Consider the following 24725-nt stretch of genomic DNA (forward strand, 5'->3'; position numbering starts at 1 on the left):
AAGTTTTTCTTCATTACCCATTCAAGCCGTCTCCAAGCATTATATTAACAATTTGACTTTCACAGTTTCGGTTTCACCTATCTCAGAAATAGTTGAAACTGAAAGTCATATTGTTACACAGTGTAACTGTAAATTTAAGTTGTAAGACTCCAAAGTCTAATTATTAAATTTAATATAAGTTTAACATAACAGCAAATGTACAAGGTTTTGTCATCATCAGGTACGTCAAAGAAATATATGATATGTTTTCTATTATGTTTCCTGTATGAATACTTAACATAATTAAAAATATAACTTTTTTATTGATGTTAATAAAAAAGAAACACACTTAACAAGAAGTTATGTTTCATATAGTTACTACATCAAGAATGTGAGCTCAGTTGAACAGATGTAAAACCTTAATGCTGCTCTTCTGAAGTGACAATAACAGAGACAAAATGTTTATGTTATTCCTCTAAAGTAATATAACAGATAACAGAGTAGAATAAAGGTGATTCACCAGATCAAGAGAACACTTATACTCTTCTAAACTTACCAGAACAGAAATAACACCTTTATGCTGCTCTTCTATTAAGTCACAAATGATCTTGTTGTTGAAATACTCTATTGTTTCCCACTGAAATTGAAAACAATTGATGTTTTACAAGTGTGACAACAATGTATTCTATCTATAATGGAAGAACAAGTAAGTAATTTTCTTGAATTTTTGTGTAACTTGTAACTGTACTAAACAAATGAATAACTTAAAATAGTTAGATGTTATGAAAATGACTAAAACTAGCTAAACAATGAAGATAAAAAGACATTAAAAAAGCTTAAATATATACAAGTAATAAAAAACATTTTGCAAAAATTAAATATGATGTAGGAATGACAATGCCAAAAAGTACAGAAACAAGGTAGGGATGAATAAACAAAACCATACAAAGATCACTACATGAGTAGCCAAATCTTTCCATTGATAATTTTTTTATCTACAACTAAATGTTGAAAACCTGTCGGTTGCATGAATTCAAGTTAGAATAAAAGTTATCGTGCAATACAGTCTTACAGTAGCTAATAACCATAAGCTTGTAAGATTGACCCTTACTAATGTAGAGATTTTTTGTCTGGTTTTGTTTATTCCTCCCTACCTTGTTTCTGTACTTTTTGGCAATGTTATCCACACATTATACTTAATTTTTGCAAAATGTTTTTATTACTTCCTTCGCTCTCTCTTTTAAGCAATTTCATTGAAGAAGGCTGATAAGTGAACATTTGTTTAATGTATCAATTTTGTCAGTTTCTCTAATTTTGGATTACACTGGGGGCCATTGAAGTTGTAATGGTTCCTCCAGGATAGTACAAGTACCCTGGAGTGCTGGACTGACATTAAGGGGATATTTACAGAACCCAAAACCTTCCAACTTCACCCAACTCACTGCATGTGCATACAATCGACTCCACCACATGCTAGGGTCATGTCGATTAACAGGTAGGATATCATATAGATCCCAGACCATGAAGTATGATACCACACATACATATACAGCTGCCAGGCTTTGCCCCACTAATAATTTGAAGAAAAATAGTGTTTTTAAACTCAGACATCAATAACATGTACACAGATATATCAGTTGCATAATTACTAGATCTCCTTGCTACCTTGATTATTAATTTAGATTATTTTTTCTTTCTTTTTACTGAAATTGTTTTGGCAGATATCACATTTGTGGAATGAAAAGTCACAAACGGTTTCTATATAACAATTTATGCTGCCATCTAGTGTCCAGACATGAAACATGGAAATAATACATGCTTATAAACTGAACTCACTCCTAAGTAGTAGTTTTCCTTTTTATTATTTCCACACAACAATATGTGTGGTAGAATAACAAAATAATATTACTGTTATACAAGCTGTGAAACACTGATAATGACAATTAAGTGCTCAAATAAGGCTATAACTCAATATTATGCTTAGTGATATATATATGTAAGATAAGTTTTAAAAACTTCAGAGAAGTGTACTGATGCAACTAGATATACACATACTATAAAAAGTATCTAATACATAACTATAACTATGTAAAATAAATAAATAAACATAATTACTGATCAGATCAATCTACAGAACATAACATTTGTCTATCATTCTTGAAATCCTTGATTGACAGTAACTCTAAAAATAGGAAGAAAAAAGAAATATAAACATATTTTTCTTCCTGAAGTATACACACACACACATACACAAATTACTTACCTACACATGTTTGAAACACCATCACAGTAATATCCAAATTGCAGTTGATTTATGGCAATCATAATAGTTGTTCAAGTTTAAAGCCTGCTCTGTCAAATGTATTACATTTTTCAAAACTTTTCTATGCAACAGTTCTATGCAAGTTTGAACTGTTACATATAAAGTTAGTAATGTTGGTAAGTTTTATGAACTAGTAATTTGATTTTTTTTACCTCAATCCCCTCTCTCTTGTATTCTTCTTGTTCAGATTTTAGGGTTAACTGGATGAAAAGTTGTTGAAGTTTCTCATTGCAATAATTGATACAAAATTGTTCAAAACTGAAAAAAACAACAACAAAAACATGTTATCATTTAATTAATCTCATTAATCTAAATAAATCTGTAATTATAACTCTATCAAACACGTTTTTTGCTTAACATTAAATAACATTATATCAGTAAAATAATTTCTTACTTCTGATTTCATTGTTTTTTGAAAGATTTAAATTACTAAAGGAAAGAAAACTAAAACACTGGTTGTCATGATATAAAAGACTGCTTAGTTTAGATATTATTTATTAATTAATTTTTGTGAGTGAATATTTTATTACTGTTTAGTTATTGTTATAATAAGAGTAAAAAGCAGACAATTGTAGGATAAGTCATTGAGATTATCGATTGTCACGTGCAATATACTGATGTGGACAATACAGAGATTTCTAGAAGGCGGGCAGACGACTAAGTGATACACAAATAAATAGTATGAGTTGATCAGAAACAGCATACAAACCATAGGAGAAGAGAGTAAAGTTATAGGCAAGAAAAGTTCAGTGTGAAGTTAACTAATGTAGAAGTGATGGACCTAACGATTAACATAGGCCTAACATTTAATAGTGTAAGACTAACAGTAGAAAAGGAGATAAGAATAATAATTTATTCTGTTAAAGTATGGTTCTAAAGTAACTGAATCAATCTGAGTGCACTTTGACAAAAGGAACAGAGAATATTTAGAATAAAGAAGACCGAACGATTACGGCATCTCGTACTACAATTGTAAGTGAATCACACACAAAATACTAGTGCAATAGTAATAGAGAAGATAGTTCAGCTTGTCAACTGAAATTCTAAAGCAACTGAATAGGCTTAAGTGGAATTTTGAAAAGAACAAGAGAACAATATATATATATATATATATATAGTGTTTATGATATGCTTATAATCTCTATAGTGCAAACAATTTGTTGTACATACGTTTAACTTGTTCCAAATATATATATTATTTTAAAAACAAGTGAAGTGTGTGCTGTTCATTTATCATTGAATTTATTGCTAACAAGTTACAGACACCTATTGTAGAAGAATCCTAAGCCCAACAACAACACAGTATATTTTTACGACAGCGGAAGTCACGTGATGCTAGTAACACATCGTGATAGTCTCGAAAGTTCGTGAATGCTCGAGTGTTTGCTAGATGTGCGATATTCTTGTATATAAGTGTGCCAGACAATGAATCGTTATAGGATTGCAGACAGACAGAAATGGACAATTGAGTCAAGTGCGACAGTAAGTAAGTGCGTGAATCGTTCGTGGAGAATTATAGCGCGTGTTTAAATGTGGAAATTAAGTGTATTGCAAAGTTGTATTGAGAAAGAATAAACTATTTTTATTTAAGAGAGGACTTGTATCGCTGAAGTTCTTTGAAAAGGATTTCTCAGGAAAATTAACAAACGACCAGAGACGTAACAATATATTTATGCTATTAAGAAGTAGAAGTAAAACCCTTTTATTTTGACAATTGGTGAAAGGATTATATTTTAAATTCTGACACTGGTACCATATTTCTACAAACTGTTAAAAAGGAACTGCAAGTACATGTGAAAATTGCTTTAGTCAAAATTTGATGATGTGCAAAAATTCTCCTTTGGTTTTTACAAGAAGATATAGTTTCTCTAAATGTAATTAAGTTCTTTAAAACTTTCTCAAGATTTAAAGAACTTGGCATCCTTTACTGCACATGACACAAGGTTTTAGTGTCTTACATTCAAAATTTTATTAAACTTCTTTTTGCTTGTGTTATACCAATTAATATGGCATAAATGCTTATTTAATAATCCATATTTTAATGGTATACAAGTTTTAAATTCTTAATTCTATAAGGAATTATTTTGAAAAATCTTGAACTTCCCCTAGTGTTATGCATGTAATATCTTTTCCCTAGGCAACTTCTCTATTTTATTCACCACACCTTCAAAATGTATGAAATTAAATGTAAATTGCTCCCTATAATATCGTAATCGCTCAGACAAACCACAATTTTTATAGCCTTCAATTTTGTTTGGTTACAGAGCTATCAAATAGAAAATCACACCCCTCCTCCCATATCTACCTGTCACATCCTCTCTTTCAGACTTTGTTAATAGTTCTCTCTTGTGATTAATTATATATTATCTATATCTTATAGAAATTCAAGGTTTATATCTATCAAATGAAGTATTGTATAACATTGTGTTCTGAACAAATAAGTGTTAATTTCACTCAGTTAGTTCAAGCTCCATTCCTATGGGAAAGTTAACGGCTAGCTTGGATGAATTTGTAATGACTCTTGTTGCATAGTTAGAAAGCCAGAAAACTTTTGAAATTTAGGGGAAATTTTCTCCTTTTTGCATGTTATTAGTCTATGTTCTTTGGTGCATTATTTAATTAAATAAAAATCATTTAGTGCATAACTACCATTAGTACAAAAAACTAGGGTTAAGTTTCATCTACAATTGACAGCAAGAAAAAAAGAAGATTGGGTGAGTAATTTATTTCTTGTTTTTCATGTTTATTCTTTATTTATTATTATAAAAGTAACTAGAGTTAAAAATAGGGATCTTTTAGGTAAGTTAAGATTAGATTAGGTAAAATAAATAATAATAATATATATATAATAAAAAATATTTCATGAGGCACGCATGTGAGAAGTTTGTAGTAACTCGTGAGTAATGTAATTCAATAGCATAACTTGAGCTGCATGTTCCCCGAGTGTTCTACAAGTTATAATGGCACAGATAGTAGTTAGACACGGTTCAAAGGGCAATAAAACAATAAAATTTAATTATAAACAGATATATACTGTTACAAGCCTAAAGCTACTTAGGATAAATGAATGAAGTTTCATGTTACAATTCGAAGTAATTTAGATAGAGAAAAAAGGTAACTTAGATTTAGTTTGATTATTGTTTTGGTGGTTACGAGGTTGGTCAAATTGACAATTCCAATTTAGATATAGGGTAGAGAAAATAACAGATAAAATATAAAGTTTTACTGAAAACAAACAAAGGAAATTTCAGATTTCTGTGATGATGAAAAGTATTTTTAATCTTAAAATGAAAGTCACTTTGCATGTGGACTAGTAAATATTCAATATATTCATGGACAAATCTTTATTTTAGTTTATCAAAAATACTTCACTACGAAATATGTTTTTTTTTGTATGTGAAAGACTTATAATATTAACTGAAAGACTGCCAAATTTTGTGAAGATATACACACTATATTGGATGTTAGAAGTATTAAATCTATAAAGACTTTAAACGAGTACAAAGATGTCACATGGTCAATCAAATTGACCGAGCCTGTGTTGAGAGAGTTAACACAGTATTATTTATAAACTGATAGAAGACAAATTATTATTTTTTTAAACATGAAAATGTTATAAATAGAAAAAAAAGTCAACTTTCACTTTAAGAATAATAATTTAAGTATAGAAGATAAAAATTTTAATTACATCTTACCTATTGTTTTTAAAAATTTCGAATCCATATATATCTAGTAATCCCATTAAGGTTTTCCTCCCGGACTCATCCTGCAAATTAAATTGTATAATTCTTAAATTTTCTGGCCAAATGAATAATATAATACTTTTACATAAGTAATGTAGTATTTTCATAACATTATCAAGTTCATCTTATCAATTTCCTCATTTATAAATTAGAAATCATTGTATCATCACTTCTGAAGTATGGTTTTCTTTGAAAATTTTATTTTATTAAGTTAAAACCTCATTGAAAGTTTATTGATGAAAAGAAATTTCATTAATCCTACTTATCAAATACTTAATTATACAGTGCAAATGTTATAACACTTCAAATTAAATATGGCATCACAATTATTTAAAAGTTGCTTTTCTGGCTTTTTACTACAATAAACAAAACTTAGTCAGAAACAATGAGATATTCTGAAGAAGATAAAGCATGGCTAAGACAAAAATAAAACAACTTATTAGAAAAAAGCCAAAAATTAATTATTTCATAACATATGCTTTACATCCTAGTGCAAGTTCATAACAGTGAAATGTACATAACTTCAGGTAATAATAATAAAAAAAAAGTAAAAATAAGCATTACTAAGGTGAATTACAGAGACTACTGTTAAATATTCTAGTTATAATATGTCAGAATAATCATTAACATGGAAATAACTCACCTTATTCTCTAGTGAATCATTTAGTTTCTTGACTAACCATTTAAACTGTCTCTCATACACAGCTTTAGAGAGAGCATCTCTGGCATAAATAGCCTGGTCCCGGTTCAGTGGACTCACAACCTAGAGATGGTATTTATAAGAAGCCTGCTTTTTTTCAAAAATTAAATTCATGAATGAACCTTGTAACAAGATTTCCATTTACAAAACAAGTGCACAAATCTGCACAACTGAATATTATAAGGAATTGTCTTAATTCTGTTGAGCTATGAAACAATGAAGGTTTCAAAATTGTTAATTAGAGAACCATTTAATGAGTACTTACAGGGACTTAGCCCCTCCAAATCTATTATAACAATTTAAAAAATAAATGGTAATAATAAAGATGCAATAATGGCATATCTTTTTAACAATTTACAGTTTTTTTTGTAAGAATCTTATTGCAGCCATTATAGCCCCATCTTCTTTGAAAAATGATCTGATAATAAATCTTTCAATTAATAATAGAACTTACAAACAGGAGGTGCACTGAACTACCTATACAGAACTGATACTCAATATAAAAGTTGTAAACATATATATATATATATATATATATGTACAATGATGGTTGGGGTGTTTAAAACTGACTTGTTAAAATGTAATAATTTTTTTAACAACACTTTAGTTAATCAGAACATGTTGTGGTGGAGGAACTTATGATTATACACATTAATTTATCTATGTTTTGTATATGTTACACTCCTTGAATTGTTTTATTTTATGAAAAATCATTAAAGCACAGTTTTTGTAAATAAAAATGAATGATTATTCTTATTAATTTTATTATAAAATCTCGAAAATAATGAAATGTCTGCAAAATTAAAAAAAAACATTTACATTTAATTTGCATGATCGAATAGCTTGGAAAATTATGTGCATATTTCACATATTTTTATTTAGTGAAACAAAATCTACTTAATCATATCAATAGTACAGAAAAAGGGATACAATTTCTAAAATTAAAACTTATTAAATAAACTTGTATAAACAGACACTGAACCATATGTCGAAGAATAGAATCTAGTATTTATAAAAAAAATAATTTTCACTTTAACAATGGGAAAAAAGACAAACAATTTAAAAATAACAACAATATGCTATTACAATATAGAAGTCCATCTTCTTTGGGTTCATCGATTGTTATATGTAGAAAGGTAGTGTAAATAAATTACACAGTTGTTCAAAATGTATACAATAGTTATTTGTATGGTTAAAGTTTGCATTTTTAAGTAAAACAATACATTGAGCATTAATAGTACCACGTGTTAGCTGTTATGATAGTTTTGTGTAAAATATATATATATATTTATAAGGATATAGTAACTATATTATGATAATCACTAAATAAAGAGATTCTTACAGAGTCTCCACGAGCTTCAATAGTGCGATGAGTAAGTGCATCTTTCAACATGTCTTCTGGACATCCTAAAAGCTAATAAAAATAAAAAATCCAGACAAATATGTATCTTTTATAACACAGTCATAAAGTAAACACTACAGTTCATTACAAAAATCACACACATTAAAATAAGTATTTTGATGGGGTCTCATCAACATGCAGTTTGATGTAAACATAATGTGTAATTTTTCCAATCTATAATTAAATAAAACTTCATTATAATTTAGTTTAAATTTTAAAAATTATTAAATACATTCATAAGTAAAACTGAAAGGCATCTAAAATTATAACTATAATTATATATTTCAACAATGTGTAAATCCAAATACTTGGATTCCTTACCACACTAAAGTTTTTGTTTATTGTAAGCTTTCAGATGTCATATATTAAAGTCTTCAATAAATGATACTGTTAAATAACTGAAAGCTTGCAACAAATGTATCTTTACTTGTTTTGTTCTTTTAGAACTTTCGTGGAAAACTACACAAGAGCAACCTGCAATATTCATCCTTAATTTTCAGCTGAAGGACTAGAGGGAAGGCAGCTAATCAACAGGACCCACCTCTAACTCTGATCTAATCAAATGGCAGGATACGATCAACACTCTTATTATGCATACTCAGTACCAATGTGCAGTGTGTGAGTTTGCAGCAGTGGGACATGAATCATGAACCCTCAGCTTCACAGTCTAGCACACAACTACTAGGCCACATCCATGTTACATTCTTTAACATGATGAAAAACCCTAGCATTTCACTTAATCATTGAGTTACGCAAATAACAATTAACTATTTTTCTGAAATGTGATGTTTTTCTGTATAAAGAAACCAACCTTGCATACAGAAGATACCGATTTTTCTTGTGCTATTATGGCTTGACCATTATTTTCAGTAAAACCCACATTACCAAGGTGCAAAACAGATGCAACAGTTGTAAATAAAGCCTACAAAAAAAAATCATTAAAATTATAAGTTATAACAAATTCTACTGATAAACATAGTGCCAATATAATGTTTAATACATATTTTATAAAATCATTGAATAAGAGAGACATTTTTTTTAAATTAGAAAAGTTAAAATGAATTTGACTACTCCAAACTTCAAAGCCATGAGTTTAACAAATGTATATTACTTTTCTGACACCTGTATATCCTCTGTAAAATACTTTAATATTAAAGCAAATTCTTTAACTTAGAGCTTAAAGGGAGTGGTGCAAGAATGAAAAAAATAATGTGTATTTACTATGGAAACTGTCTTGAAATACCCTTTGCAGCTTCATACCTTTTCGTAAGGCATTACAGTGTACATAAATAAGAATCAAATTCTGGAAAATTATTGCTACAAATTAATTTTTACGGAAAACTTGAGATCTGTGTCTAAATTCTACTTTGATTTATATAACTTTAATCAGTTATTTTTGACTATATATATATATATAATCAAATACAAGCTACAAGTCAACTTTATCCACCTGTAACTTACTTCTTCTTCCTCTTCTGTGAAATCAATGACTGTTAAGGCACTTTTTACCACTTGGAACTGTGCTGCATCATCTATTCCATTCACTCTAGTACTGCCTCCCTAAATAGCAATAATAGTACACAGGTTGTTTATTCAGTTTCTTTACACATCATACAAGCTGACTAAAGAAAACTGTGCATCAGATTGAAACAAAATAAAAAAAAACAATATTAAAAACAAAATATTCCAGAAAATATACAATTACTGATGTTTTGCTTTTATAGCTATTCAAGACACAAAATACTTCAGTTCAACTGATTGTGTTAAGTTTAATATCTTTTGTGTTTTACTCAATGGATTAATTATTCTACTCTTAGAAAGATGGATACATTCCTCTATTTTTAGGAAACGATTAACGATTCTGGACAGATCTGTGTCTCAAGAAAATTGTCAGTGTAAAGCACTTAGCAAAATCTTTTACATCATGGTCATCATAAGTACAAAAATGCTTATGATACATCAACAATAACACCAAAGTCTTTCACCTCTATGAAGAAAACAATAACAAAACGAATAGTATCACCCTAAAGAGTCACTTATCATCAGCTTATCATACTTGATACTTGCTTCAACAATTATAAGGAATATCTAGTGAAAGTAACTTTAACTATCTGCAAATATCTGTTCTAATTTTTGAGCTGATAGACTAGAGAAAAGGCAGCTAGTCAACAGTACCCATCACTAACTCTTTTCTAACTGAATGGCAAAATATGATAATCACTCTTATAATGCATGTTCAGCACTAAAGTGCAGAGTGTGATTTTGCAGCATTGGGACATGTGTTGTGAAGTGACAGGGGTTAAAGTCTGATTTGTTGTGTTAGACTGTCCTCATAGTATGTTTAATATATATATGTAGATATTATTACATTTAACTTGTAATTTAAATTACAGAATCAATATTCATACTATTTATCATACAATTCTATTACTCGCTTAACTTGTTATCTACTATTTTCACTTTCATAAAGATCAGATTTTTCTGTATTATCTGTAACATCCTGCCACCCAACTCTACATATAAACAGTAACATGTATTGTAATAATTTATCTCAGATGTCAAGCTACTTTAAAGTTACACTTTCAGAGCCATTTTATGGGATTTCATTTGTCACAAAACATTGTTAGAGAGGATTACATTAAGTTTACTGTATACTGATATCAAGTTCTTAAAGAAACATGAAATCTATAATATAAACTAGTGTTTACATGTTCTGTTTGTTATATTCTATTCTTTCTTTAATGTTACTTTCATGAAAGGTATTGGCTAGAATGCTTAATATATCTAACTTTATTGGGATTACTGATGAAAACATCACTTAACAGCTAGGGTATAAAACTCATGAAACACACTTTAATCATTATAAGTAAGAATCTAAGAATGGTATTTTTAATTAGCTATACCGATTACTGGGTTGACTTTTAGTTCTGATCTATGTATAGGTTTGCTCAGAAGTTAATATTAGTAATACTATTTAAAAATTACTTAGGAGTAGAAAGTAATGGCTCAAGTTAATTAGATGTAACATTAAATATTATTTGAAATTTCTAATTTCAATGAGTACTTCAATAATGATATTTAGGATTTACATTTACCACTTAATATCAGTTTGTTATATCTAGGATCTACTTTGTCACAATCATTTAAACAGATATTGTTCTCACCAACAGATCTATCCTCAACCTCCCTTACATGATTATTTAAGCATTAGTGTCAGTTGGAATTATTTGTCACAATGGAAGAACACACTGATTTTCATACAGCTTATAAACTAATCATAAGAAACATTATGTACATTGGTTAAGTACCATAGCAAATCTAGTTTAAAAAACAGTTCCTTAGGTGTAAATTTTTCTTTTATAATAGTATAAACAAGACCTATTTTGTACCTGGTTCATGTAGTAATACAACTCAGGTTCTCGACGAAGGAAGAGCTTCTGTAGCAACTCATCATCTGCTCCCATCACTAATTGGTAAAATATATGAAAGTTCCTCTCACCAGGATTTTGATGAACTACACGTGATTTTTCCAGTAGGTAATTCAAGATGTGACCACCAAGTGGTGCTCCCTTATGGTGTAGAAATTATCCAGCAGTTATATATATCACAGTATTATAACTTCATACAAATTTATACATTAATAAAGTGGTAATACTACTATAACTAAAGGTTAAGCTAATTCATTGTGGTGTTAAAATATCACCAATACAAAAGTAGGTAGTATTATTGTCATTAATAGATAAACATAAACTAACATGATAGTAGTGTCAATGATGCATAAATGTATGTGGTATTACAACAACTTACAAGGGTATATACTTAATGGCACTAGTGCACTAATGAGAGTACATTAACTGCACTAGTCTCACTGACAGAAATAAATTAATGTAGTACTAGTTTCCCTAAAAGAAGGTAAGAGGGTAAACTGACATAGTATTAATGATGTCCCTGAAAGAAGGTAGATAGGTAAACTAAAACAGTGCTAATGTCCCTGAAAGAAGGCAAGTGGGTCAACTAGTATCCCTAAGAGATGGGTGGGGTAAACTATAAGGCTTTTTTTAGGAACAATATATTTGTTAAAAAATAAATGTGTAAATTATTCTAGCCACAAGTTATCTGATTAAATATAAATTTGAGAATTGGCTGCAAAAAATTACATTTTAACAAGGCATTGTTAGCAACTGAGAAAGTAAAAAAACATTAAAATAATTTTAAAACATTCAATTCATTATAAAAAAACCAGAAGAAAATAAATATATTTTTTTACAGAAGAGAATAACTGACTTATTTAAGGTAATTCTAAACTTACTAAAGATGATTTTTTATTTTCTTCATTCTTACCAAGAAGCTGAATTCAATATCCATGTACTTGCCAAACCTGCTGGAATTATCATTACGGTTGGTTTTTGCATTGCCAAAAGCCTACAATAAGAAAAAATAGTTATAATAAACAAAGTTACAAAAGCCTTTAAATTTTTTAGAGAACAATATAATCAATAACATATTAAATATCCTATATCATTACAACTATCTGCAATGGTAGCAATAATTCATACTTTTATTTCATTAGCATAATTTTATTCTCCATGTAAGAAAAACTTAAATTGCATTTTTGAATCTGATTACTTCAGGGGATGACTGAAATATAAGTCAGATCACAGATTTGGATAATGTTGGGAAAATATTTCAAAAGTCACGAGCAGAACAAGAACCATAAAGTAAAATATCTTATGCCTACCCTAGTTACTTTTACTTTCAAAATGCTCACAAATCCTGTTGGTCAGAATTACAAATAAAAAAAAGTTTTTATCTGAATGATATAACAATGGTAAAATTAAATTTCTTAACAAAGTATCACTTGAAAATTAAAGACAAAACTGTGAATCATTATAACAGCTTGCTGATGGTACCCATTAAGGAATCAAAAATTGTATAAATGACAACTTTCCCCTTCTAATTGCCTATATTACTTTGTGGAAGGTGATAATTAACTCATTTGTATCTAAGTTCAGAGCCAAAAGTTTATAAAAAAAGCCCAATTTCAGAGTATTTTATATCTCTCTCTTTTTAGATAAAAATCTTAAAACAAAATAGTTCATGTAAACTGTCAGACAGTTTCTAGTTACCATATTAAAAATTATAGTGATGAGCCAGTCAACTTTGGGAAATGGAAGCAAAATAAAGTATATAAAAAATGGAAATGTGCCTAATTCAAAGTCTTTTTTTTATATCCTTTCTTGGGCACAAATCCAATAATAAGGTAGTCCTTGTACACCATCAGGCAGTTTTCAGTTACCATACCAAAAATTACAGTAATTGAGTCAGCCATTTCTGGGTGATGGAAGCTAACATACACATACATACACACACACAAATAATGGATCATTTTTATAGTAAGAGTCACAGAAAAAAAGACATAGCCCACCCAATTCTGTATACCTCATAAAAATTTACAATTTGAAAAAATTGATTTAAATTCTGAAGTATATAGTTATTATGTTTGCTGTGTTTTCAAATAATGAGATTTAAGTGCTTATACTACTAGAAAATTACTTAACAAATAAAACCAAACCTTTGATAAATTATCTTAGATGTTTCATTTTCTGTTAAAAATTCAATTACTGCATAATCATATACTTATGTATGTTGTTTGTTTATTTGATGTTAAGCACAAAGCTACATAATGGGCTATTGTGCTCTGTTTACTGCAGGTATGTAAACCCTATTTTTAGTATCAGAAGTCCTCAGACTTACTGCTGAGCCATCATGAGGGCAATTATGCATATTACAATTTGAGAGGGGCATTTCAATCTCAAAATATTAACTTTGTTATAAAATAGTCTATAACTTTCACGTGATTGATTTACATTTATGGAAAAGCTAAAAAGGCCATACCTAATTTTGAATTATTGACCACAGAGACAGCAGCCAGTCAAAGCATCCCACCATTCACTGCCACTCTTATAATGCACTAACATGGTATTGTATGGATTCGAACTTAGAATGCTAGCCATAAAATTAAGAGCATTGCCACAGGGTTTACCCTCACACCATGTGATTGATAATTTTGTTTAATAATAACTACGAACTTGTTATGAAAAAATAATTTAGTAATATATTATGTGTTGGCAATTTTATACTAAATTAAAATCTAAATTATAAATTTTTAAAGTCTAATACTACACTGAGAAGTAAAAGTCTGGCTGACAAAGAGTGGTCAAAACTCTTAAGATTTTAAGGCTTTCCTAATTACTCTGTAGTGATTCAGGAAGCAATCTTACTTCAATAAATGACTAAATCCCACACTACCTCTAAGACAGGATTTGATTTTAAAAGTTTGTCTTTAACGTGTTCCACCTGCTTAGCATGATAGCTAGCAGCAGCTAGGTAATGGAGAATTTTTTTTGAAGCTTCTGTTTTTCCCGCTCCACTTTCTCCAGATATCAGGATACATTGGTCACAACATTCCTCTCGCATAAGTCTGTAGGCTGTATCAGCAATTGCAAACCTAAAGAAAAATGAATAAGAAACACTGAGTGTTAGCTGGAAAATAGAGAGTTAAAATAAAATTCCCCAAGATCTGTGTTAAATTGATATTTCTTAGGTATGATCTGCTGTTATTCTAATAAAAGTATCAAACTGTATCTCAGAAAAACAGTATATGAATGTAATGCAATAGATTACAAGTTTGGGGTGATTTCCATTATCTATTGCCAGGTCTTATGGATCACAAATAAGAGGTACTAGTTTAAAACAAACTACTTATTTTGATTATATTTTCCAAGGATTCCCAGCCTAAGTTTCCATCAGGAATGCTATAGTTCAGCTGTGAAGACCAAGAACTTTGGTGATTGACAACTTTTTCTAAGCTACAGGTGGCTGGGATCCTTGAGTATTTATTTATACATGATTTCAAGAACTTTAGAACAGAAGGGCTTGTCAATAGGGGAAAAGCTTTCTGTTGTTTATATTTGAGCAATGAATAATCTGAAGATAAATTTATAACAAATGAGCCAGATTAAAATACAATAAAATAATTAATCTAGATTAAAATTCATTTAGAATTAAAAGTTCAAGATGTTTTTTTAAGACATTTGACTCCCCATATCAAATTATACAGCAAGAGGATTTACTGATTCCCACTACCCTGTTCTGTTGGCTGTTTGTGTTTCGTTGTCGCTATCCCCTCGATTCATGGGCTTGTCTCCACGGCTAATTCAGATTCACTAGTTATTTCTTACCCCACTACGCAACACTCATATTTACGTGAGCGGGGTAAATGGGAATTGCCAATTCCCGAACACCCCTGGAGAACCAAACTTAAAAGAAAACCTGCTGTATTTGTACAGTTATATAAAAATTAGGTCCACGGAGAAATTTAGTATATCATTGCTACAGTTTCAATGACTTTACCAGTCAGTTTCAAAATATGCTCAATAGGCTTGATAAGTAGTGTCAATACATTGAAATTCAATCATTGGAAAGTGTGTGGTGTCCTCTAATCCTAACATTTTCACAAAGTTGGGTAACGTAGGATACAGAATCAACATTTTAACAGTTATCTTTAGTTACACTATTACAGTACGACTAAATAACATTCTATTCAGTGTATTGTGTTCATAGATAGATTGTAGCTGTAAGATTGCAATTGACTATTCACCTTCATTGGTTAAAAAACACTTTCTGAACAATGAGACGTCTGGATTATATATACATAATTAGAATGCATACACTGCACTCAGGCTGATACAAATAACTTTCGGCAAACAACAGTTTTGATGTGAAAGTATAAAGCAGACGCTAGTTTAATGGCCTCCAGCAAACAACAGCTTTTAGAGTGAAATTACCTTACGCAGACATTAGTGTTCTACAGTAAAGAAGCAAAGGCAAGAAAGTTCCAGGTATTCGCAAAACAGGTCAGCGGCAGTACTTTCAACGTTGCTTTCCCAAGAAAACACACGCTTTGCAAACACTACACTACATCCGGTATCTGATACTGAGAACTTACTAGAACGCTGTTGTCACGTTAGAGCAAAAGACGCCTAAAGGTCGGCCTTAGAAGTTCGACATTAATCAGATTGTACTTGTAATCTTGAGCCCTAAAAAGTAAACACAACTTATGAATACGGACGCGTTTTCTAACCATAGTTTTTCAACTCAACACGATTTCATCAGTAATTTAGGTGTTTTAAAGATACTTGTGTACATAAGAATTCGTTTTAAATGCATACATATCGTGATAAACGTTATTTAAGATATGTAATTTCTTTTATCAATGCAAATAAATGTTTAAAAAAAACAGCATTTATCTTTAGTCACGTGACAACGTTAAGAGATACCGCGTAAGTGCATTTTTTGTTAGCATAAAATAATTTGTTCAAACTAGCTATTTTGCACCATTTAAACAATGAAATTAATTCCTGTTTTTGTTAACGTACTGCCATTTACTTGGTTAATATATAATGACTTATAAAAAAAAACGCATTGCGATTGTTTATTTCTCTCTCAATATATATATATATACACGAACATACAAATACCATAAACGCCTAACCAGGGGGGTAGAGGTAGCTTCTGCCACCACACTTTGAGTATTTTTTAGCAAAACATTTCCTTGCCTTGTCTGCTTGCCAATTTTTCCTTACACATGCCCCACCCTACGTTTAACAACGTTAGACACATGTGATATATCTATAGGGTGTCCCAAAATGCATATTCCAAAAATAAAGTTGAATAACTTTTTTATTATTTGAGATAACATAATTCAAAACAAGACAAGCAATAAAAAATTTGCAAAATTAAGTAGGATCTACAGATAGCAATGCCATAAGGTACATGAACAAGGTAGGGATAAGTTGATAAAACCATATAAAAATCACCACATAAGTAGACAGGTCTTTCCAAGAATAACTTTTGTCTACAACTAAATGTTGAATTTCTGTCAGTTGCACGAATTAAGGTTTGAATAAAAGCATTTAAACTGAATTGTGGTATACAGTAGCTAATAACCATAAGCTTGTAAGATTGACTCTACTTATGAAGGGATTTTTTATGGTTTTTGTGTATTCATCCCTACCTTGTTTCTGTACTTTTTGGCATTGCCATCCCTACATCATACTTAATTTTTGATATATTTTTTACTTACTTACTTCTTTCTCCTCTTTAAAAAAATAATTTCACCGAAGTAGGCTGATAAGTGAACATTTGTTTTATTTTTATAATTCAATGGTAATAAATATTGTTAATATCATATCAGTTTCTCTAATTTTGGATTACATTGGGGACCAGTGAAGTTGGAATGGTTCCTCCAGGACGGTACAAGTATCCTGGACCGCTAGAACGACGTTAAGGGGATATTGACAGAACCCAAGCCTTCCAACTTCACCCCAATTCACTGCATGTGCACACAATCTACTCCATCACATGATAGGATAAATAGGGAGGACATCATACAGATCCCAGGCCATGAAATGTGATATCATACATACACACACAGCTGCCAGGCTCGGCACCACTGAAAATTGAAGAAAAGCAGACAGCTATATAATGTATTGTTTTGATAACTAAGAAACTAGTGTTTTTGAACTTAGACATCAAAAACACGTACACAGATCTGTCAGTTGCATAAGTACTTGGTCTTTTTGGTACTTTGAATATCAATTTAGATTATTCTTTATTCATTTATTTTACGGAAAATGTTTTAGCAGATATGTTTGTGGAATGATGTCACAAACGGTCGTTACATAAGAACAATTTGTGCTGCCATCTAGCAACCAAAAATGAAACGGTTAATTGTGAAACAAGGAAATAATATATGCTTACAAACTGAGCTCAATGCTAAGTAATAGTTTTCCTTTTTATTATTTCCCCGCAAAAATACATGTAGTAGAAGAACAGAATAATATTACTGTTATACAAGCTGTGAAACACTTGATAATTGGCAATTAGGTGCTCAAATAAGGCTATAACTTAACTTTAGTAGTCGCAAGCATCATAGATTGAATGCGACGGCCATTTTTCTCGGTCTATCCCTACATACTGAGCACTATCGTGCTTAGTGATATCTTCTGAAGGCTTGTAAGTTTAACTTAATTTAATTAATGAACTTTTATACGTCTTCCATCATTAGCTTTAATCAATCTAATTTTGTGTTCAAATTCTGAAGCCCCCAGTGACACAGCGATATGTCTGCGGACTTACAACGCTAGAAACCTGGTTTTGATACCCGCGGTGGGCAGAGCACAGGTAGCCCATTATGCATAAATTCAAACAAACAAACAAATCCAATTCTGAGAATATATTTTCCAACATAGCTGTAAGGATGGATAAGACAGCATCACGGATACGAAGTTTTAGTTCCTGAAGATCCGTTGGTTTGTTATGGTAGATTTTTTATTTCAAAAAGCCCCAAAGACAAAAGTCCGAAGAAATTAAACAGAATGAACTTTTTAGGAGTTGTTATTTTACTCAAAAACAGGGTCAGTTCTTAAACCTGAAATAAACACATTCATAAATAACAATGATAAAAATGTAATAAAAATAATAATTGATTTAAATAAAACTTACAAGCCTTCAGAAGATATTTTGTTTTGAATTTTGTTGTTACCTCAAATAATAAAAAAAAATCCAACTTTCTTTTTGGTATATTAATTTTGTATATATTCCGAACAATGATTTTTTAATATTAAATTTAAATACATCATTGTAATGAATGAGAAACACATTTTTCTTAATTTCCAGGTATTATATGTTAAGTAAACCGTGAGGTGTCTTTTACTCGAATAAAGAATTACAAAAAAAATCCCCATAATATGATACGGTAGAAGAAAAATACAATTACATATTCCGTAAACAGCGTGAAAGATATATTGTTAAATACTGTTAACAGCTTGAGACTAAGTGGTCTTATTTTGTTCATAGAATTCAAATACTGGTGAAACTAAAAGTGAAGTAATATACTGTTCTGTTTTGTTATTAGTATACATATAAACGTGAGATAACAGACTGATTAATTCTATTAACAGCGTACAGCTAAGTGTGTGGTAACAGGATCGTTAACTCTGTTAACTTCGTTCAGATAAATGTAAGATAACAGACTGATTAATTCTGTCAATGGCGTAAGCTGGAAGTGACAAAATAAATAGTTATGTTGACATTCTGAAAATAAATTAGAAGTAACATATTGATTAGTGGTCAGTGTTATTGTTGGATCTGCAGTTAAAATGACTGGTTACATTATTAGTTATGCAACCATGAATTTATTACGTTGTAACATTTTTATATCTAGACGAAAACGTTTTATACGACAAGGACGAGTTATCTTCACATGAATGAGAAACTGTTACTGTTATATAAGCAGGTACGAGGGATTAATATGTTGTTTCATTATCAATTATTATATGACGAGACAACTTATCATCTTAATATCTACAGTTCAAAGTACTGTTTAAAACTGCAGGTTCAAGATTCGTAACATTTTTTTTTGTCAAGATAGGTCGAGCAGCAATTGTTATTGAATGCGAAAATCCTACCACAACGCCATTCAACTGGAAAGGGAAAAAGTGCAGTTAAAAAACCATACACACATATACTTACAATATCTAAGAATATACTAATTGACGTATAATATACAGTTAGCTTCTCTCACTATCAGTATCAACCTATGATTAAGTTATTTGCGCTTAATACAACAAATAAGGAAACTGTACATTATAAATAATTATATCCAATGCAATTAATTCATACTAAACAAATATCAGGCAGAAAAATATATAGAATAAATTGTAACATTGAAACCTACTATACTACAAATAATGTAGACAATATATGTTAATTATTCTTTCCGTTCGCTCCAGCACATAACCGCCGACTAATACATTAATTAAATATGTTTTAAATTTCATAAACTACGGCTCTTTATGATTATATAAGGCAAGGAATAAAAAAATAAATACCAAATTGTTGTTTTAGAATTTTGCACAAAGCTATAAAAGAGCTATCTATACATAGCCGTTCATAATGATTACAGGGACGAAAGTTAGTCATTAGCACCCACCGCCAACATTTGGGTTACTCTTACCGAATAGTGAGATTTGACCATCACTCTCTAACGAACCCACGGCCTCAAAGCGCGGAGCGTGTTTTAACAGCAATGGGTCGCAAGCCACCATGTTCTGAACTCTTGGACTAACAGTACTGGTACGCTAATTACGAAAGCACACCAAGACCATAGTTATAAATGAATATTAAGCCTAAAAATGGCTTTCTAGGGAAAATGTCGTTAAAACAGTAGAGCATGAAGTAATGTGTCTTCATTAACTAAGCATATCTTTTGGAGTGTCCTATTGTACTTTGTAAAACATTTTAAAATAAAAACAATTAGGAAGTAGGAATTGGAGCACCAAAAAGTAAGGAAACAAGATAGGAACGGGCGGATAACATTACAATACTTGGTGGTTTTTGACACGGTGCAACCTCAAAATAGGTGTGATAATCGTTCCGCCCTTGCTACTTCGTGTGCTTTTTGTATCTTGGTAATTGTTCAAACTTTGGTGCAGCAACTAAGTAGAGATACATGTATATAATCAAATTACGTGACCCTAAAGAATCGCATGACATCATAAGGGGTGTGTGTGTATGTCTGATGTCGGAAGTGAGGAAGCTCCAATAGTCATATTTTACATATGGGAAACATCATAGCTATCTAACTGTTAAGGAGTAGGGCAAAAGAATAGTATCAAACTGTTGAATTTTTGAAATTTGTTGAGTATTTAGAAAGGATTAGCTACTGATAAAACTCAATTCAAGTCTATAATTGGATCAAAGTTCACAGTAAGACGCGAAGTAGGAATGAGGGGAACCACCCACTTTGAAGCTGCACTATGTCAAAAACACCAAGTGTTGATATGAGGGGAACCACCCACTTTGAGGTTGCACTATGTCAAAAACACCAAGTGTTGATATGAGGGGAACCACCCACTTTGAGGTTGCACTATGTCATAAACGCCAAGTGTTGATATGATATCCCTTCCATTCCAACATTGTTTCTTTATTTTTTCGCTTGTTTCCATATTCAGTATTACTGTTTCTAATCTTATCTATATTCTTGCACTAATGCTCTCTTTGCTGGAACAAAGACTTTTCAAGGTTATCAACATAAGATTTTAGTTAGAACATAAATCTAGAGATTCTACCTAGTCCACGTTTTTTCTTTATCTAGCTGATCACGTAGCGCTTACGTATAGGTAATCGTGCACTCCCACGTGATATGAGAGCGGGTCGTCACTTGGACAAATCACACAGTGTGGTTGTAATAATAGAATATGGCTACTACAATAGTGTATTATTAACTCGTTAGTAGTGTTGCAAAACGGTTATTGTTATTACAAAGGTTATAAGTAAAACTAAGAAAAATACCAAGGTAGCGCTCAGGTGCATTTAGATTTGCATAAAGTTAAGGCACAGAGGGAGCTATGCCTTTCAAACAACGTTAGTCAGTTAGTCAGATTGACAAATTTGTGGTTTTGTGAAAATTTTGTTTTTACTCTACCGACTTTCTCAAGTGGTTTGGTGGCTTCTTACTCTGCAGTTGGTTTGCTTACTATTCAACATTGTGTGTAAATTGCTTATAAAGTTTTGTTTACACGCTGTTTGCAGTGTGTTTGATATTTTAATTTGTATTACAGTAGGAGTGGGCCAGATGTGCAAGTACTACTGTACTTATGATGTATTATAATATTTGCCTCTGCAGGGAGACATACTGTTTTTCTATTGTTTCTTCTTCCATTCTTTTCAATCGATCGCAGTACCTTCATTTCTTGGCGGATTGACTTGGAACTTAGTAGGGTTACACCTTGACCCAATTTGCCCTGAAAAGTTTTATCATTGTTTGATTTATACCTTTTTAAGGATTTTATGAGGTCAAATATAAAACAACTCAAAAATGTATGCGGTTTGTTATGCGGCAACCTGTATTTACCCCACAGATGTCATATATGGGTTTTAACTTTCCTACTTCTATAATATAAACAACAATATTCTCGTTACTAATACGGAAGGGGGAGGGGGCGAACACGTTAATCATACTTGGTCTCACTTTCATTTTTTGGTTAGATATGTATGAATTATTAACAATGTTTCTCGACAACTAAAACATTAAAAAAAGGCATTTAACACGTGTTTATCGTCATACATACTCAACTTACTAATAGAAGACAGCGCAGAAAAAAAAGGGGAGGGGAGAAATATACTAGTTAATCGTACATAAATCATGTGTATATCTGTTATAATCTTTACAAGCAAGACTGTCCTGATATTCTGACACATGCTCGTGGGGAGTTGCTACAAGACGTCTTCCAGTTAATTGTGAAACTACTAAGTGAAACTCGATGGGGTGATGTTGTTCGTACACTCCGATACTAGCTGGGAGAAGTCTACAAATTTTTGGTCTCCATTACAAAGTCAACGCCCTTCACGAAAATCAATGGAACAAGTCACGATACGAAGCGAAATCAATTGCTTCTTAAATCAAAGTTTCAGATTTATGGCCAGTCTTATAATATACCACGATTTGATCCACAAGATCAAACACGCCAACAAGCAACTGCAACATAATTTTCCACTACACGAGAACAACTTGTTGTTCATTTCCCTATACTACACTACTAACTTGTTATAACAGTCTGTGGACCTTTAGAAAGTTCTGTACGTTCATCCTTCTTTCTATATATTTTAAATGTTTTAACGGTCGGAACAGTGTTGACTTCAGATTGTTTGTTTACAGCGGACTACTTACCTGAAATGTTATTATATGTTCTTACGGTTAGAAACTCGAATTAGGCCAGTTAAGAGTGAGATGATTAAAATCATTAGATTTCTTAGCAATGCTCAGAGCCGGAAATATCACATAGGTAGAGCAAGAAATTGCCTCTAGGGCTGCAAAATAAAAACAATTGCATTGATGAATCTATTTGCAAAGTCGCTGTACGTTTTTAATATTACTTCTCTTGCTATGCTTCTCCTAGTTGAACATGTCTGCTGTGGGTAGAATGGAACAGCGGGGCGGAGCGTTCAGTTTCCCTTCCATAAACATGTCTGCTGTGGGTAGAATGGGAGAACGGGACGGAGCGTTCAGTGCCTTCTTTCCAGTATAGTAGAATTTTTTCTTTTTTTTTTCAGAAAACGCGCAGAATTTACAAATACCAAAAACGAAACTTTTTATGTGTAGCTTTGTGCGAAATCCGTAACAAACAAACAATCGTTAATAACTCAAAAGTGGTTAAATAGTAACCTCAAGAAAACACGACTGATAGAAAGTATTATCTTTCTTGGTTCAATATCGGAAGATTTGGAAGACTAAATAGGCGCTCTTCTCAAGTTTTTGCATGAGTGGCACATTAAAATAAAGTGAAAAGGCTTCAACTGGTACAGGTCAGAAAACCACTGCTGGTAAAACTAGTACTACAACTTCCTTTAACACTGTCACAGAAATTTTAAAACAATCATAATTTCTCGTGAAAAAGACAATTCTGAAAGCCTAAAGCAGAGAGAAAGAGAACATACACCTGCGTTTTATTTGGTTGATCCAACTGAATGGCCAAAAATCGACTCAAAGTTGTGGCAGCTGGTAATCGAAATTAGTCCAGTACAGCTGCAGATATTTGGTTTTTGGCAGCTGGTAATCGAAATTAGTCCAGTACAGCTGCAGATATTTGGTTTTTCTACAGACGGCAAAGGAATGAAATTATGAACAAGTTATTATATACGCCAATTTTCAATGGAAAAGATGTATCAAGACAACAAATTCGATATTCTGTTACACGTGATTCAATGTTTTGTTTTTAATACAAAATTTCCACACTGCTAACTTTTCACTGTCATCAAATAGAATAAAGAATTGGGAAAATTTGTTAGCACTTTTAAGACATCATGAAAGCAGCAGATCATATGGAGATATCTTAACAGTGGAAAACTTAGAATCTTGACTGAAAATGAGCCAACAACTCTGCACCTGAATAACCAAGAGACGGAACACTGACAAGCTGTAATTGAAAGATAATCTTGATAACATTAGTTGAATGAACGGCAACTAACTGACCGTTGTAGAAATACAAGTGTAGAGGACAACGTTTCGAAAGTCTTCCACCTTTCGTCTTCAGAGGAAGACTTTCGAAACGTTGTCCTCTACACTTGTGTTTCTACAACAGGCAGTTAGTTGCCGTCCATTTAGTTAAATTTCTTCGTGAATATTCTGCCTAAACAATCTATCAACGAATCTTGATAACAGTTCATTGAACTCAAAATACATACTCGGGGCGAAGATAGCCTTGGAGTTTTGCACCATAAATCCCCAATTAACACCAACACCCATACTCAGAAATGGAAATTTCCTGAACTTTATTAAATATCTGGCCACGTTTGGTTCTGTTTTTAAATAATACTTTCAAATAATTCCCACGCAAGAAATCAATAAGTACTAACTGGGAAAGAACATCGAGAATGAGCTGATTCAACTGGTGTCTAACTGTAGATCCAAACTCATGTATTGATTGTTGCTATATTATTTGAGTTGCTTGATTG

At 31.2% G+C, this 24725-nt stretch overlaps 1 protein-coding gene across 1 annotated transcript in view; it reads right to left on the reverse strand.

Moving 5' to 3' along the window:
• Positions 1 to 24725, reverse strand: part of LOC106457708 (unconventional myosin-Ic-like) — a 110121-nt gene that overhangs the window by 49936 nt on the left and 35460 nt on the right. The window contains exons 5-14 of the mRNA XM_022383720.1: positions 14457 to 14655; positions 12489 to 12569; positions 11537 to 11716; positions 9609 to 9707; positions 8959 to 9069; positions 8088 to 8159; positions 6689 to 6808; positions 5998 to 6068; positions 2455 to 2560; positions 536 to 616 (exon numbers count right to left, since the gene is read on the reverse strand). Of these exons, the coding sequence (XP_022239428.1) occupies positions 536 to 616; positions 2455 to 2560; positions 5998 to 6068; positions 6689 to 6808; positions 8088 to 8159; positions 8959 to 9069; positions 9609 to 9707; positions 11537 to 11716; positions 12489 to 12569; positions 14457 to 14655 (1120 nt within the window). The remainder of the gene's footprint in view (positions 1 to 535; positions 617 to 2454; positions 2561 to 5997; positions 6069 to 6688; positions 6809 to 8087; positions 8160 to 8958; positions 9070 to 9608; positions 9708 to 11536; positions 11717 to 12488; positions 12570 to 14456; positions 14656 to 24725) is intronic.

The sequence above is a fragment of the Limulus polyphemus genome, unplaced genomic scaffold (genome assembly GCF_000517525.1).
Source record: "Limulus polyphemus unplaced genomic scaffold, Limulus_polyphemus-2.1.2 Scaffold364, whole genome shotgun sequence".
Taxonomy (NCBI): Eukaryota; Metazoa; Arthropoda; class Merostomata; order Xiphosura; family Limulidae; genus Limulus; species Limulus polyphemus.